This window comes from Puma concolor, chromosome C2 (assembly GCF_028749965.1).
Source record: "Puma concolor isolate L17-30 chromosome C2, mPumCon1.1.hap2, whole genome shotgun sequence".
Lineage (NCBI taxonomy): Eukaryota > Metazoa > Chordata > Mammalia > Carnivora > Felidae > Puma > Puma concolor.
In genome coordinates, this window is record NC_141675.1 from 15,284,463 (window position 1) to 15,298,458 (window position 13,996).

The 13,996-nt window shown below is 37.8% G+C and overlaps 1 protein-coding gene across 26 annotated transcripts in view; it reads left to right on the top strand.

Moving 5' to 3' along the window:
• The window catches only part of SLC4A7 (solute carrier family 4 member 7), a 109,038-nt gene that overhangs the window by 30,071 nt on the left and 64,971 nt on the right, over positions 1–13,996 (top strand). For 13 of the 26 annotated variants that reach the window (XM_086720606.1, XM_086720612.1, XM_086720613.1 and 10 more), the window contains exon 2: positions 12,010–12,091. In XM_086720606.1, coding sequence (XP_086576732.1) covers positions 12,010–12,091 — 82 coding nt within the window. Of the gene's footprint in view, positions 1–339; positions 3,107–6,866; positions 6,933–12,009; positions 12,092–13,996 lie in introns of those variants that run through there. The other 13 variants (XM_025913919.2, XM_025913922.2, XM_025913930.2 and 10 more) reach the window with 8 other exon arrangements.

A 13,996-nucleotide genomic window follows, 5' to 3' on the forward strand; every position in this document is an offset into this window, starting at 1 on the left:
GTCCCTCCCTGGCTTCTGTTCTCTTTCTCTCTCTCAAAGATAAAAAAATATTAAAAAAAAACTTTTTACAATTCTTTTTTTTTTTGTTTTCAACGTTTTATTTATTTTTGGGGCAGAGAGAGACAGAGCATGAACGGGAGAGGGGCAGAGAGAGAGGGAGACACAGAATCGGAAACAGGCTCCAGGCTCTGAGCCATCAGCCCAGAGCCTGACGCGGGGCTCGAACTCACGGACCGCGAGATCGTGACCTGGCTGAAGTCCGATGCTTAACCGACTGCGCCACCCAGGCGCCCCTACAATTCTTAAAAAAATAAATAAAATGTTACACAAACAACATCATAGAGAAACTAAAAAGAATATAATCCACTCACAACACTTTATTTACTTATTCATTATTTACTTATCTATTTTTAAGTCAACGCTGTGCTCCGTGTGGGGCTTCAACTCATGACCCCAAGACCAAGAGTCACATGCTGCACAGACCGAGCCAGCCAGGTGCCCCCTCACCCACAGTTTTTAATTCTATATTTTAAACATAAAGCCTTTTGCAGTGCTTTAGTCGTGCTGTCCATGGACCCCTGCCAGTCCCTGAGATCAGGGGATCTGTAAGGTCAAAACTATTTTTATAGTAGTGCTAAGACATTATTTGCTTTTTCCACTGTTTTGGAATTTGTATTGATGGTGCAGACACAATGATGAGTGAAATGATGGGTCTCTTGGCCCAACACAAGGCAGAGGTACCAAACCGCACTGGGAGGCATTCTCTGTTTAAAAAGGGAAATGAATTTTTCACTTAAGGATGTCCTGATGAAGCACTGTTTTAGTAAATCTGAACCTTTGAGTGCACACTGCTTTAATATTCTGGATGAGAAAATAGGAAGTATGCATGAAAACACTTTCTGCTACATACTGAAGTACCAGTAATTGTCTGGAGTAAAAAACACTGGTGTGGTTGCTTGAAATGTGAGTTCAAACTAGCTGCCTTTTTACTTGAAAGAGAAACTGCAGACTAAACTGTGGTTTATTCAGACTTCACATTTGGCAGATATTTCTTTAAAAAGCTATGAAATGAGTGAACCTGCCACTTCAGGAAAAACAGCTGGTAATATTTGTTACCAGTGATAATAAATCCAGCTTTCATGATAAAAAAGGAAATTTGGAAAACGTGTCTGCCAGCCTGACCTTGTCAGTTTCTTAGTAGTTGAATGTCTCTGATAAGATTACTGATATTAACAAGTGTAATTTTTTAAAAATTGCATAATGAAATGTGAAGTTTGGAAAGTTTCTAGTACCCAGTGAAAACATATTTTGCAAATGGGTGAGCCATTCAAAGTGTGTGATAGACCAGTGGATTTCAGTATACAGTGTGTAACAACATTCATTTGTTTTATTTGTTTTAATATATTTCTTTATTTTTAAGAGAGACAGAGTGTGAGAGGGGGAGGTGCAGAGAGAGAGGGAGACACAGAATCTGAAACAGGCTCCGGGCTCTGAGCTGTCAGCACAGAGCCCGCTGTGGGGCTCGAACTCAAAAACTGTGAGATCATGACCTGAGCCGAAGTTGGTCGCTTAACTGATTGAGCCACCCAGGTGCCCCATCATTTGAAATTGTTTTAGATTCCACCTTGCAAACTGACATTTAAGCAATGACTACTTTTGGGATGCCTGGCTGGCTCAGTAGAGCCATGTGACTCAATTTCAGGGTCCTGATCTCTACCTTGGGTGTAAAGCTTACTTATAAATAAACAAACAAATAAGGAAAAAAAGACTAGTTCTTAAGTTTGGTGATAGGTATCAAAGAGGAATATCCATCTTACTTGAAAAGAATATTAAAACACTCTTCCCCTTTCCAACAGTATTATGTGAACCGGGAATTTTTTTTTTTTTTTAGTTGTGTATTTTGAGAGAGAGCTCGCGTGCATGCACACACATACACGTGCGTGCACACACAGACACACACACACATACGAGCGAGTAGGGGAGGAGCAGAGAGGAGAGAGAGAATCCCAGGCTGACCCCGTGCTGTCCATGCAGAGCGTGACACGAGGATCGATCTCATGAACTGCGAGATCGTGCTTGAGCAGAAATGAAGAGTTGGACGCTTAATCGACTGAGCCACCCAGGCTCCCCAACCTGGGATTTTTTTATATAATTCAATCAAATAAATCGTATCCTCGATTAGAGAAGTGGATGTGAAAATCTAGTTGTCTTCTAATAAGTCAGATACCAGAGATGACCAAAAATGTAAAAGCCTTTTTTCTCACTAAATATTTTATTTTTGGAAATGATTATGTTTCAATAATGTTATTTACGTTAACATGCAATGATTTTATTGTTTTAAGTTGAATTTAAATATTTTAAAGCTTTCTCAGTTTTACTTCCACTATGATAAATACAGGTGTTAAACTTGTGTAAACAAAGGCCCTTTGAGGTCTTCTGTCATTTTTAGAGTGTAAGATTTTGAGTCTGAAAGTTGGAGCAGTGCTTCTCATTTCCTTTTTTCTCATTTAGCTGTTATCCATATGAATACTTCATTTTGGTTAGAATAATTATAAACCATAATACGATTTCCTCGTCTTGCTATTAATATAGTTACACCAAGTTGGCATAAATGTGGTAATGATAAGACGAGACTTTTTTTTCGATGAAAACGTCTTTGGGTCTTAACTGAAATTAAGTGAAAGGGCTAGATTTAACCAGCAATGTTGTTGGCAGTTTTTCCTTCCCTCCCTCCAGTCATCCCCATATAGCTTTAGAGTATGTTGTCTTTCGAACTAACCTTGCAGAAAGGTTTCCGTTGAAAACTGATTGCTTTGTTTCTCTTTTGGTGTTTTCAGTTACAACTAAATGTGTGTATTATACTCGGAGTCTCTTCTGTGACCCTGTATAAGTTATTAGCTTGGAAGATTAGGTAACGTAGAAGACTGTGATTGGCTGTACCATGAGAGCAACTTAGAAGAGTTCATCTGTGCAAAGCACAGTGACCTAAATCAGATATGTACTCACTGTCCCTGGAATCTTCAAGGGACTTAACAGCATTACGTTGTCAAAGACAAGGCATTTATACGTTACCATGGAAAGATTTCGCCTGGAGAAGAAGTTTCCTGTATGTATCTAGTTGTGATCTTGTGTTTTATTTACAAACAGATTTGGCTTTTTCAGTTTAATAGTGAAGCTTGAAGAAATGTCAGGCTTATTAGCACTGGCTTAGAATAGTATCATCCTCTGTGTCCTTGGCTGTGGAAGTCATCTGCTGAAAAGAGTAACTCCTTGTGACAAGTTAGCAATGATTGTAGCATCTTTATTATTCTATAAAATTTGGTTTTTGATCAGTTAATATTACTTGAATAAGGCTTTTAAAAATTCTTTTTGGCCAGGCTGTTGGGAAAGAGGTTAATTTGTGGTAGGCATCTTCTGATGCTGTTTTAATAACAGATTTTGTAAATCTCAAGTGTCAAAAAAGGATGTGACTAGATTTATGAATATATTGTTAATCTTTGCCTTTCTTTTTTCCTCAATATTATGCCTTTGACATGTTAAAGTTTGACTTTTGATCATTTGGCCAAGAAAATACACATCACAGATTTTGCTTTTGCAGGTAGGAAAATGACTTAGGCGAAGAATTAGTGAAATGTATTATGTAGTTATAAAAATCTGTTTCCAATAAAACCTCATTTGTTTGATTATGCTGCGAATTCCCGCTTGTGAATTGAATTTAGGTTTTATCATGTGTCGATGATGGGCTTTTTTGTTTTTAAACCAATTTACTAAATTTCAAAATATTGAGTACCTTTGTATGTTTGAGCTTTAATTGTGTTCGTAAGGAGTTTTTGAGTGAATCCAGTAGAAATTTTTAGCCGAGTGTCTTGTCCTTTGAAACATACTTGACATTCAGGTATTTATTAGAGAACTTAACTAAGAGTCCTGCTCAATGTTAGGATATAGTGGTGAGGAAAACAGGCACGATTTCCTGCATCTTGGAACTTATTTTTCTACTGGAAGATAGTAGAAAGAAGTTAAATAAGTAGTTGCATAAACATGTAAAGAAAGCCAAAGAAGTAGTTACACAAATACGTGATTATAAGTTTTGAGAAATGGTGTAAAGAAAAAGTACTATGTGTCCTCAACATATGTTTTAGTGACCTTGGTCTGTTGTCTAGTGGATAAAGAACCCATCTAATTGGGACTAGACACCTGGTGTTTAATTTTAGTTCTTTGACCAGCTCAGTGTGATCTTAAGTCACTTAAGCTTTGTGCGTGTGTGTGTGCGCGTGCATGTGTGTGTGTGTAAAATGTACATATAAAATCAGAAAATTGAACCAAAAAAGTAAAACCTGTCGATACCTATGAGGTCTCATTTATTCATTAGGAACGGAAAAGACAATTCATTTACCTCTGGATTTCTCATCACTGGGAGCCATGCAGCTATAAAGTAATTGTTGAGCTGGACATTTGACTGTATTAGCTTTTCATTCTCTGATATATCCCTGGTACCTGGCATAATGCTTGGCACACAGTATACACTCACTAAATATTTGTTGAATGAATGGATGAGTTCCTTAATTGCTAGTCTTTAAATGAATGAGATTTCTTTCATCATCTGTTGGATTTGTGGGGATCCAGGGGTATTATCCAGGGGAAGAAGAGGCAAACAGACCATATTGCTGAGGGATTTCCTGCCTGTCTCCTGTTGGGTTTTCACTAGAAAAATGCAATGGAACTCTAAAAATACCTAGGTAATGAGAACCCCATGCTGACTGAAGATGGGGAATCATGATAGGAAACCTGCTGGGCCTTCTTTTGCTGAAAAACATCTATTGGATCTTTGTGTGTGCATGGTTTCTTCCCTTTGGTGCAGAATGCCTGTGCCTTTCTATGCATTTATACCACCAATGAAGTCTACATCGTTTCTTTAAAAACCTGTTTTGGAAATGGATTTTGTTACTATGCTTATTTCTGTCAATAACTATATACATATTTGATAACCCTAAAATAAGCGATTTCTATATGTTTTTTGGTGTGATGTACTGAATTAGAACTTGGAATGAATGCATCTCCTCGTAGAAATAAAGTAACAAATATTTGTGATTTATAATTTCAAGTAGAACCCTGATGAGGCTTTCCATTTGCCCATTATTCTTGTGCCTTGTAATGAAGCGTGTGACAGTAGAGTGTCTCCAGTGATCCTCTTTACTGTTGGAGGCCATTAATTGCCAGTTTTTATTGCCCCATACCTCTTTCAGTTTTCTTACTCTTACATTCTTCCATTTCTTTTTTTTTTTTAATTTTTTTTTTTTTAACATTTATTTATTTTTGAGACAGAGAGAGACAGAGCATGAACAGGGGAGGGACAGAGAGAGAGGGAGATACAGAATCGGAAGCAGGCTCCAGGCTCTGAGCTGTCAGCACAGACAGAGCCCAACGTGGGGCTCGAACTCACAGACCGTGAGATCATGACCTGAGCCGAAGTTGGACGCTCAACCGCCTGAGCCACCCAGGCGCCCCTACATTCTTCCATTTCTTCACTTTTTTCTTTTGAAATTTTTCTTTTAAAACTCATTGTCTTTAGTTTTAACGGTGGTATTTGAAATAAATTTCTGAAGGCTTTTTGTTACAGTGTTTGAATCTGCCCAGTTCCTCCTGTGTCTGGGGACAAAGCATTTTTCTCAAGGCTTCAAAATTTTCTTTTTTTTTTTTTTTCCTGTGGGGATTGCATGATAGCCTGAGTTTAAAATTTTTAGTTACAGGCGCCTGGGTGGCTCAGTCAGTTAAGTGTGTTAAGTGTCTGACTCTTGATTTTGGCTGAGGTCATGATCTCGGGGTTCGTGAGGTTGATGCCTGCTTTGGGCTCTGTTCTGACCGCGCAGAGCCTACTTGGGATTCTCTGTCTCCCTCTCTCTGCCCCTCCCCTGCTTGCATGTGCACACGCGCTCTCTCTCTCTCTCTCTCTCTCTCTCAAATTAATAAACATTAAAAAAATAAAAATAATATTTGCAATTTTAAATTTGCAATAATTTCCCATATACCTTTTATTTCTTTTCTGCTTTTTTTTTTTTTAGAGTAATGAATGAATTAAAAAATACTAAATGAGTTCTTTAGAAACTGTGAATATCATTCTTTGGCTTTTTATTTTATGAAATGGTGGTCATTGATTATTGATCTCCCTTTAACTGGATTAGGAAAGATTATTTGCCTTACTCTTAAGCTTTTTGGCCATAAATTTAAAATTTTCTAATTAAGTTCACCTCTTGGTGGTAGTTGGGGATATGGTTGGGAATTGGAATTATTTGGAGGAAATTTGTATTTTGGGGGACAACATTGTTATTTATATATACTTTGGTAAATTACCTTGCACATTTTGGGGGTAATCTTCTAACATACAGATCAACTTTTAGAACTCTACTAATAGATTTGGGGTTCTGTGTATTACAATGAAAGTGTATAATAATTTTACAGTATTGTGAATTGGAATGTACTTTTCATTTTCTGAAGGATCAAAACCATGGAAATGAAGCTGGCAGTGGTCCCAGGCAGGCCTACTAAAATGATTAAGGGCACGAAGCAGTCTTTAGTGAAGAGCAGTTTAAATATGTAGGACTTCAGTCTGAATCATAACCCAAGGACGTGGTATTCAAACTTCGGTGTGCATCAGAATCACATAAGGAGGTCATTATACATAGACACACTCGTTCTTCATCTCAGCCTCCTGAATCAGCATGTCTAATGTAGAGCAACGGCAGGTGAATTTTAACAAGTTCTTTAGGTATGTCTGAATTTACAATATGTTAAAAAAAATCTCTTAAAAAATTTTGTTTAATGTTTATTTGTTTTTGAGGGAGGGAGAGAGAGTAAGTGGGAGAGGAGCAGAGAGAGAGGGAAACATGGAATCGGAAGCAGGCTCCAGGCTCCGAGCTGTCAGCACAGAGCCCGACGTGGGGCTTGAACTCACAAACTATGAGATCATGACCTGAGCCGAAGTCGGACGCTTAACACACTGAGCCACCCAGGTGCCGCTGCCCCCACCCCCCCCCGCCCTCGCCCCCCCCCCCCCCCGCTGCAATCCCTTAAAGTAATAGTTTTATATTGTTATGAAAGTTAGTTGCAGCATCTTGGCGTTTTCTCCTAGATACTTATGTAGGCATTTCCTGTGAATAATTCTATATGACCATAATACTGTTCAGGATACATTTTAAGCCTTCACTTCACTTTTAACTAGGAAACTAATAGATATTTGTTTGTAACTCATAAGGCTTATCTAATCTAGGGAAGCATTTTTTGTAGAAACACAGAATAGTTTCCTCATTTGGTTCAGTAAAAATGGGAGCCTTTTGGGTGGGTTATGCCCTGTGCTTGGCATTTTCATGTAGTATCTCCTCCCACCGTGCACCAAGATAGATAGGTAAATGACTTTCAGAACATGGCGTACTTAAGCCTCTGTATTCACACAGTTAAAATAAATCAAAGCAATGTAAACAATGAATTCAGAAGTCTGTCTCTACTGCCATGGGTAATAAGTTTTTCTTTTTCTTGTATGTCCTTCCCAGTGTTTCGTTATGCAAAATCAGATGTTCCTATTCTGGGGGTTTTCTTACACAGAAAGTGGCAGACCATATATATTGTTCTCTACCTTGGTGTATTTCATTTTATAATAGATCTTAGATATTTTTTCATGCCCGTACATAGACTGTCCTCTTTTTTTTTTTCTTCCCCCCAGTAGCTTGGTATTCCATTGGTGTGTAGCCATACCTCTATTAAGGGACTCTTGGGTTGTGTCCAGTCTTTTCCCATTATAAGCTGCAATAAATAAATAACCTTGTGCATGTGTCCTTTCATACATAGAGAATTTAAATTTTCATTATGATCTTTTATGGCTAATTCTTAAATCTGTTGTCTTCTTTATCATGGAACACTGGTACTCTGAATAGTTACCTTATTTTATAGATAGAAATGGGATAGAAAGTCGACATTAAGGCAAAATAATTTTTTTAAGATTAGAGCGAGTCAGTCTTACATTGACATACTTTGGGTGCTTTTTTAATTCTTCCGTGTATTTGAATTTTCTCAATGCCTTAGCATTATTTCTTTTTAGGAAGACTTCATAGGCATCGGCCTATGTCACTTATCTGATGTTAAGAACATTTTGATGTCAGGGGTTGCTCTTTGCTGTTACTGGTTTTAGTTTTCCACTATATTCTTGGAGTTAAAAAATGAGGAAGAGTTTTTTTCTAGATGCTAATGTAAAAATAAGTGATATTTTAACAGATAGAAATTTGAATTCATTCTCTTTTTAAATGACTAAAATTAAACATGTTTGTAACAAAAAAATCTACACACTACATGTGTGTGTAATTGCTTTCCTAATCATTAGTGTGAGACAGTGTTAGCAGTTTCAAAGTTAGCCTTCCGAAGATTTATTACGTACGTGCATTTTTTTGTATATATGTTAACGCAAATGTAGTTTATACGGTATATTAACATACTTTATGTTATATATTTGAAGCATTATCCTAAAATGATAGGATTTAAAATGCAGTCTATTTAATTCAGAAATGTATTACCCCCTTGAAGCATTGATGGCTTTGTTCTTAGCGATTTTCAGTATTTAGCCTTATGCAGCCTGAATACTTTGTTGTATTACTCGTAATATGTCAAGATGACCAATTTGTGTGGCTTCCTTAATGTAAATGCATTTATAGCAGGTTGCCTTTTTGATTCATGTTGCACAGCTGTCGAAAAGCTACGAGAAATTTTTAAGAGAAGGGAGAAATGCAGACGAACCCTTCCCCCAACCCTGTCTTTACAGAACTAGTATTGTAAATTTTTAGACTTTAAAAGTTTGAACTTTAGTTTGTTCTGCCAGTTACACATGAAAACATTCTTGTTGAAAGCCCAGTCACAATAAAATGATCTTCTTACTTGGCTTTAAGTGAAGTGACTTAGTTAAGGCTTCACAGACACTATGGAACGGGAGCAAAGCTGGGTGGGTCATGAGGGGATATGCTGATGGCACCCTTTTTTCAACATGCCACTTTTTGGACATATTGGGAGGATTTTTGTATGATAGATGTTTAGGTGTCCAACTTAAGCTATTTTTGAGTGTTAGCTGATCGTGTTGGTAATACATCTAAACATGTAAGTGTATCTGTGTAGAAAGAAAAGAGGTTTTTTTGGTTAGGGGTAAGAGAAAAATGTTTTGCTTCCTAGCTTTCTATCTTGGCAATTGTTCCTGCTAATGAAAGTTTGGAATGGGAGCAGTTAATCCCTTTAAGAATACACAGTATGCTACCTCTTGGATAATTGTCCTTTAGGAGACTGCTTGTGTTTTGTACCTGGGCATGAAATCACTGGAGGAGAGCTACAAATTTCAGAGTGTGACATGTTTAATGGGTGGTAATTACTAACTACTCTTTCTTGTAGTGTGTGTGTGTGTGTGTGTGTGTGTGTGTGTGTGTGTGTATTCCTATACTTTCTACTCTAGCCTTTCCTCATTACTAAGGGTGTATGATTGTTGTGAGGCAGTTTGAAGAACCGTAAATCGTGTTTGTTTTTGGTCTTCTTTGTTAGTCCATTATATGAAAATATCTTGGAGTCTACACAGCCTGCTTCCCACTCCTTTAGATATGGAACCTTAGTAAGTCATTTAGCTTCTCTGAGTTTTCTGTATTCAATTGAACACCGGTCCTTCAAAGTCCTATACAACAACCTCTTGATAGCCAAATCTATCTGATTATATATTTGGATATCTAACCTTCAGAAAGTAAGTTTGGATATCAAGATCTGCATTGCCTTAATGTACTGTTTCTGGGTTTCGGGGAAGTTTTGGGAAGCATATAATTGAGGGTTTGGGTAGCAGGGGATTTGTTTAAAAACTTAATCAAAGTTTCTGATTAAGTTTCAGTTTCTGAATTTTCAGATAAGAGAACTTAGACACAGTTTAGATAATAAGGAACAGTTGTGTATGAATCTAGTGTATACATTGAAAAAAGGTATACACAAAAGTGTGATATTGTAGATCAGAAGTAGGAGGAGAATTCAGAAGATCATTTTAACCAACCTCTTATTTGATTCTTTCTTAAACTAGTCTTTCAGTTTATGCTTGGGCATTGACAGTGGTTAGAAGCTAACTGTGTTACGGTTCTTTCTGGTTTATTCTGAGTGTTAGAGGAGATCCTGGACTATAAGATCACCCATAAAAATGGGAATGGCTGAAAATGTGTCTTGCAAAACTTGAAAAGTACTATAATTGGATGGATAAAGAAGTATTCTAGAAAAGTAATATTCAGTGGACCATTAATAATGTTGTAATTAATGTTGCTGTTATTATTATTATTATTATTATTATTATTTAATTCTCTTCTATAACTCCAGTGGTCTCTGTTGCCTGCAAAAATACCAATCAAGCATAAGGACCTTCAAAGAGAATGAATTAGATTCATTTTCTTTCTTGAAAGCTCTTTACTCCTGCTTTTGGAAGGTTTGTAATACTTCGATTCCATCTGAGTCAGAACAGTGTCCATTTCCTGTTGCCCATCCTTTTGCCTGCTTTGAACAACTGGATCCAGGGTATCCCACCTGTGTCTTCATCAAGCCCCCAGCCCCTTCCAGGTCATTTCTGGGTCTTTAGCCTCTTCCCTGATCATCCTTTTCCTTGCGTTCATCTTTTGCTTTGATTCTTTGGCAAAAGCATCATAGGCTGGGCCCTCTCCGGTGTGATTGGTTTGCTGAACGACGTTTCGTATCCTGGGTTCCTCAGTGGGCTGCGTACGCAGCACAGACTCTGTGGGCTGCCCCGTGTTCCTCTCAGAGTTCAGCCGGGCTTGTTCAATATCGGCCAGCTCTTCCTCAGATCCTTGGCATATCTTTTTGCAAACTCTTGAAAGTCTTCCTTCAGCGTGTCTCCCCAGTCCCAGGCTTGGTTGGACATAGCACAGTCCTTGGCCACTGTTGCCTCACTGTACACTGTTCTCTAGTATTAAAATGGAATAGACTTTGCTGAGGAACTGCAAGTGGTGATGTCCTCCTTGCCCGCCCAGTCTGGGTGCCCCTGTGGTAGTTGTGTTAGACAAGGTGCAAGGCCTCCGAGCATTGGGAAACATTGGCCAGGCCGAATATTTCCTTGCACAGCTGCAGTTGACGCATGCCGGGCCAGGGTCCAGGGAGGGCTACAGCTCAAATTGAAGACTTTTTGAGGGAGGGGCATTTGCTCATCTGTCTCTATCTGTGGCACAGAATCTCGAGCGTAATAACATTTCTTTCAAAGTTAGAAGCTTCAGAAAGGAAGTTAAAGCTAAAATTTTATTCTCTTAAAAACAGTCTCTGCAATATTTTACAATATAGATGTTTCTTTTTGTTGAACTGAGGAAGGGAACAAATATGAAGGTAGACTTAGACAACTCAAAGTTAGGATCTCCTTAAAGGTTAAATTTTGTCACGGCTTTTTCTTTGCAGAGAAATGAAAAGTTCTTCTAACTTTGATTGGCTCTTGATTAATTTGCAGTGGAAGTGGTGCTACATATTTAATCTATAGACTCATTTTTGATCATTTTATGTGGAACCATAATACAACCCAGTATAGCTGCATTCAGTGTTCACTTTTAACTAGAGGACCCAAGAGCAAAGAACAATAAAGAAAACATTCCATATTGATATCTAAGGGTCACCCCTCAGCCCCAGTTTTCTCTCATTTCTGATCTGGATGGTCTTTCTGTTGAAGTGAATATACGTACCAGTTACTTAGTAAACTGCCATAGAAGGACCAATGAAAAATTGTCACCTCAATTCTTACCAAGAAATTTTGAAATAATCTGTGGATTGGGGGGGAGAAAAGCCTAGAAGAATAATTTAAAAAGAATGCAGTTAGCTATAATAAGAATTGAATTATTTGCGAGGTTCTTTGCGAGGAAGGTAATCTGTTACCTGTTTTTTAACTATTTCAAATAATGCCCCTATTAGTAGAAGGTCCTTGGTGTATATTGATGTCATGAGTAAATGAGAATAATTTCATTTTAGGGTCCTGATGAAGAAGCCGTTGTGGATCTTGGCAAAACCAGCTCAACTGTGAACACCAAGTTTGAAAAAGAAGAACTAGAAAGTAAGTTTGTTTAAAATACCCTATGTATAGCAGGATAAATTACTAATGAAAGTTTGTTACTGTTCTTTAAACTTTACCTGCTATTTGTGGAACTTTTCGTTTTTGTGAGGTAGAGCATACCATTTGGGAGAATGTTTTAACACTTTTCTAAATATAGTTTAAGGGATAATACAGCAAACACCCATGTAACCATACTCATATCTGTTAATAGAACATTCCTTGATTATCTTTGTTGAAAGTATTGACATAACGTAGATTTCAGAATCTATGGTTTTCAGACTTCATTGGTGGTTACCATTACTTGCCTTGAGAAATTAAAATACCACAGTTGCAAAATCAGTTGATTCTTTTTTTTTTTTTTCATTTCTAGCAAGCTATGTAATATGTGTTTTTAGCAAACTAGAGTGCCAGACTAATAAGCTACAGTTATCACTAGTTGTCATCTAGACGTTCATATTCTAGGTCTGTTACATCAGCCTTTTGAAGTGCTGTAATAACCTCAGCATAGAATTATGGAGCGAATGAATTATTTGCTAGTCTGTCTTCCAGGAACAAGTCTTGGCAAATGGTTTCTTTTTTTTTTTTTCCTTTTGAAATAATTTTGGATTTACAGAAGAGTTGTAAAGATAGTACAGAGTGTTCTGTATACCCTTCACCCAGCTTTTTTAAATTTTAGCATGACCATCGTAAGTTAATGAAAATGAAGAAAGATATTGGTATATTTCTGTTAACTAGAGTACAAATTTTATTCGGATTTCACCAGTTTTTGTACCGATGTGCATTTTCTGTTCCAGGATCCAGTTGAACAGTTCAGGATCTGGTAGTACATGTAGTTGTCCCATCTCCTTGGTCTTCTCTAGGACGGTTTCTTGGTCTCTCCTTGTTTTTCATGACCTCAGCATATTTGAAGGGTAGTGATTAGAGAACGTCTCTAAGTTTGGGTTTGTCTAATGTTATATGAACAGACTGAGATGATAGATATTTGGGGAACAAACCACAGAAGTGACGTGCTCTTTTCAAGGTATCATGTCAGAGGACACATGTCAATGTGACCTACTGGTGACGTTAACCTTGAATACTTGGTTAGGGTGGTGTTTGTGGCAAATGTTTTGATAGATTTATTTTGGGGTCTTTTTGGGAACTACATTTTTAAGTTGCAGCTTTTTGTGAAAGCTGGTACCATATGGGGGCCTTAATCTGTTGCTCTTAAAAAGGACATGGAAAGAGGCAAATAAGTCTTCTCCATATTATGAGATGAAAGAAAGCCCTGTTTATTAAAATTGACTTTATTTTTTATTTTTTTTATTTTTTTTTTTAATTTTTTTTTTCAACGTTTTTTATTTATTTTTGGGACAGAGAGAGACAGAGCATGAATGGGGGAGGGGCAGAGAGAGAGGGAGACACAGAATCGGAAACAGGCTCCGAGCCATCAGCCCAGAGCCCGACGTGGGGCTCGAACTCACGGACCGCGAGATCGTGACCTGGCTGAAGTCGGGCGCTTAACCGACTGTGCCACCCAGGCGCCCCTATTTTTTATTTTTTAATGTTTATTAATTTTTGAAAGAGAGAGAGAGAGAGAGAGACAGAGCATGAGCAGGGGAGGGGCAGAGAAGGAAACACAGAATTTGAAGCAGGCTCCAGGCTCTGAGCTGTTAGCATAGAGCCCTACATGGGGCTCAAACCCATGAGTTGTGAGATCATGACCTAAGCCGAAGTCGGACACTCAATCAAGTGAGCCACCCAGACGCCCCTAAAATTGACTTTGAAAGTCTAGGCTTACTAGGGTTTCTAGAAGGAACCTCTGCTATCTATAAGTTTAGGTTTAGATTTTGTGAATTCCAGGGACTAGGGCAGTTGAAATGTTTAGCAATAATTTTATCAATTAAAATGTGTGGTGAATCCGTC